The sequence below is a fragment of the Netta rufina genome, assembly GCF_964035555.1.
Source record: "Netta rufina genome assembly, chromosome: 10".
In the NCBI taxonomy this organism is placed as follows: Eukaryota; Metazoa; Chordata; class Aves; order Anseriformes; family Anatidae; genus Netta; species Netta rufina.
In genome coordinates this window covers 18948296-18950912 of record NC_140133.1, presented here as the reverse complement: position 1 = coordinate 18950912, position 2617 = coordinate 18948296, and the positions used below count along the sequence as shown (strand labels likewise).

Below are 2617 nucleotides of genomic sequence, written 5' to 3'. Positions count from 1 at the left end.
TTATCTAAAACAGAAGTTTGCTTTCAGTAGACAGAGAGAATTGCGCTATTTAAACCTGTTGCCCATCATGAACTTAAGTCTCCTTAAAAATAGCATCAGTCACTTTTATTGGTATAAACACCTAAATTGAGATCTAACAGCAAATAAGGATTGTGCTTGTCCATAATAACTTCGGCTGTGAAATCTACTCAGACACAAGACATACAACCTTCCATATACATAAGTTATTTGTCAGCAAAAGCAGAATGCTGCCATTCTGAAACAATTACATACAGTAAAAGTTTTCAATATTTTATTAAAGAAAACAGTCAAAATGTACAAGTATTACCCAGGTTTGTAGATAACTTCCTATAAAGGCAGTAAAATATGAATTTCAATCTAGGTTTTAAAAACTGCTATAGTTGATTATTTTTAAAGTTGGTATTTTAAAATCACATTTCACAAATAGTTCTGAAATATTACCAAATGAATAGTGCAACAAGAAAATTTAAATTAGTTCTACACTGTTTGCATGTCAAGCAAAAGTTATAAGTAACTGCTTCAAATACTCAAACCGTTTGAGAATGAATGAACCCACAGCTCCCACCAAAAACTGACTTCTGACCACATTAGGAATGTCCTCTTCTTGTTCTTCACTGGAAATCAAATAATAATAAAACAACACCTCTTGAGGTCATCAAAAATAACTTTAGTATAAAATTGTCTTGGCCTTTATCAAATATTACATGAGTAAAATTGTTAAGCCTTTATCAAAACAGACAGGAATAGGAAAAAAAAATGTCATGGCCTTAATCCGTATCTGTTGGAATCATGTCTAGAAACGTTAGAAGCAAGACCAGAAACTTGGAGCCCTGTTTTGTTTTTAAAAACCACACAATCACAAAGAAAAACAGCTTCTTACAGCCTAAGGTTTGGGGGTGTTCTGCTCGAGTACCTGTTCCCATAGACAGCAATCTTTTATGTTCTGAAGAGAGCATACGCAAAATATAGAAAAATAAATAAAATAGCTTCTTACAGCCTAAGGTTTGGGTGCTGGGTGGTGGTTTAGTACGTCCCCCACAGGTCACACTCTCTCGAGACCGTATGCAGAAACATGGAAAACGATGTCCACCTTTCTTTTTTAGACTGAGAAAAGCCCCCCTACATCCCAAAGCTCTTGAGATCGCAAAGGATGGTGCCCTGGGTGCTCTGGATGCTTTGGCAGCAGGGGAAGTGGGCTCGGAGACAGACCCTGAGCTCCTTGTTGAAGATGAAGCAAAGGATGGGGTTGACCCCAGCCTGGGCAAACGTCATCCAGACGGAGGTGGTCAGGTAGACCTGGGGGATGGAGCTGGCCTTAATGAAGACCCGCAGGTAGCAGGCCACGATGTAGGGGGACCAGAGGAGCAGGAAGAGCAAGGTGATCATGTAGAACATCTTGCAGAGCCTTTTCTCCATCTTGAACTCCTCCAGCACCAGCAGCCTCTTGATCTGGCTGTGGGTGGCCTGCCTTATGCCCACGAGGGTGGGCGGCGTGGGCCCCCTGCCGAAGCCAGCCGTCCAGTTTGCAGCCGCTTGGCCCGTGGCCCCCGGCCCGTGGAAGGTCCAGTTTTGGCTGATGGCCGGTACCAGCTGGGCCGGCTTCATCTTGCGGTGGCCGTGGATGAAGAAGAGCAGCTTGATGTAGACCAGGTGGGTGGCGGCGATGACGGCCGCCAGCATGAGCATGAAGCCCAGCGTGTCGTTGGCCTTGACGTAGCGGTGCTCGAAGATGCACTGCTCCTCCTCCCGGATGAACTTGTAGGTGCCCACGTCGAAGACGGGCGGGAAGGCCATGGCCATGGAGAGAGTCCACACCATGCACACCACGGCCAGGCAGGTCCAGCCCGTCATGCGCTTGGCGTAGAAGCGGTGGTGGGCGATGGCCATGTAGCGCGTCACCCCCACGCAGAAGAGCAGGAAGGCAGCGTGGAAGCAGAAGAGCACGGCCAGGAAGGCCAGCACCTTGCAGCTGAGCGGCCCGTGGGGCCAGGCGGCCCCGCTGCGCACCGACAGCATGACGAAGGGGAAGCAGGCCAGCGAGCGGAGCCCGTCGGCCAGGCAGAGGTCCAGCAGCAGGTAGTACGGGGCGCGGTGCAGGTGCCGGTCCTTGAGGATGAGCCAAGCGAAGAGCACGTTGCCCGCCAGGCTCACGCACAGGATCAAGCCCAGCGTGGCCAGCTTCAGCCCGGAGGCGCTCAGCAGGCCGCCAGCGCTGGGCAGGTGCGGGCTGCTGCTGCTCCCCAGCTCGCTGCTGTTCGCCATCGGGTCCTTCCTCCTCCTCCTCCTCTTCCTCCTCCTCCTCCTCCTCGCAGCAGGGCCGGGGGCTCAGCGCCTCGGCAGCGCACCGAGACCCCCCCCGCCGCCCGGCACCCCCATGCCCGCCGCCGCCGGCCTCCTCCCCGGCCTCCCTCCTCCTCCTCCGCCTCCTCCTCTTCCTCCTCTTCCTCCTCCGCCGCCCCCCGGGCGAGGAGCGGCGCTGCGGCCGGGCTCCCCCCGGGCCATGCGGCTCCGCCGCCCCCTCAGGGCCGCGCCCCGCGCCGCCGCCGCCGCCCCATGCAGGGGGCCGGGAGCGGTGCGGTGCGGAGCCCCTCGCCCC

The 2617-nt window shown here is 53.5% G+C and overlaps 1 protein-coding gene across 1 annotated transcript; it reads right to left on the bottom strand.

The window, feature by feature from the left end:
- Positions 1-178: 178 nt before the first annotated feature.
- On the bottom strand, positions 179-2291 carry GPR27 (G protein-coupled receptor 27). Its single transcript, XM_084292946.1, has one exon. The coding sequence runs from the start codon at positions 2281-2283 to the stop codon at positions 1141-1143; it is 1143 nt and encodes a 380-aa protein (XP_084149072.1). The 5' UTR covers positions 2284-2291; the 3' UTR covers positions 179-1140.
- Between the last annotated feature and the right edge of the window lie 326 nt (positions 2292-2617).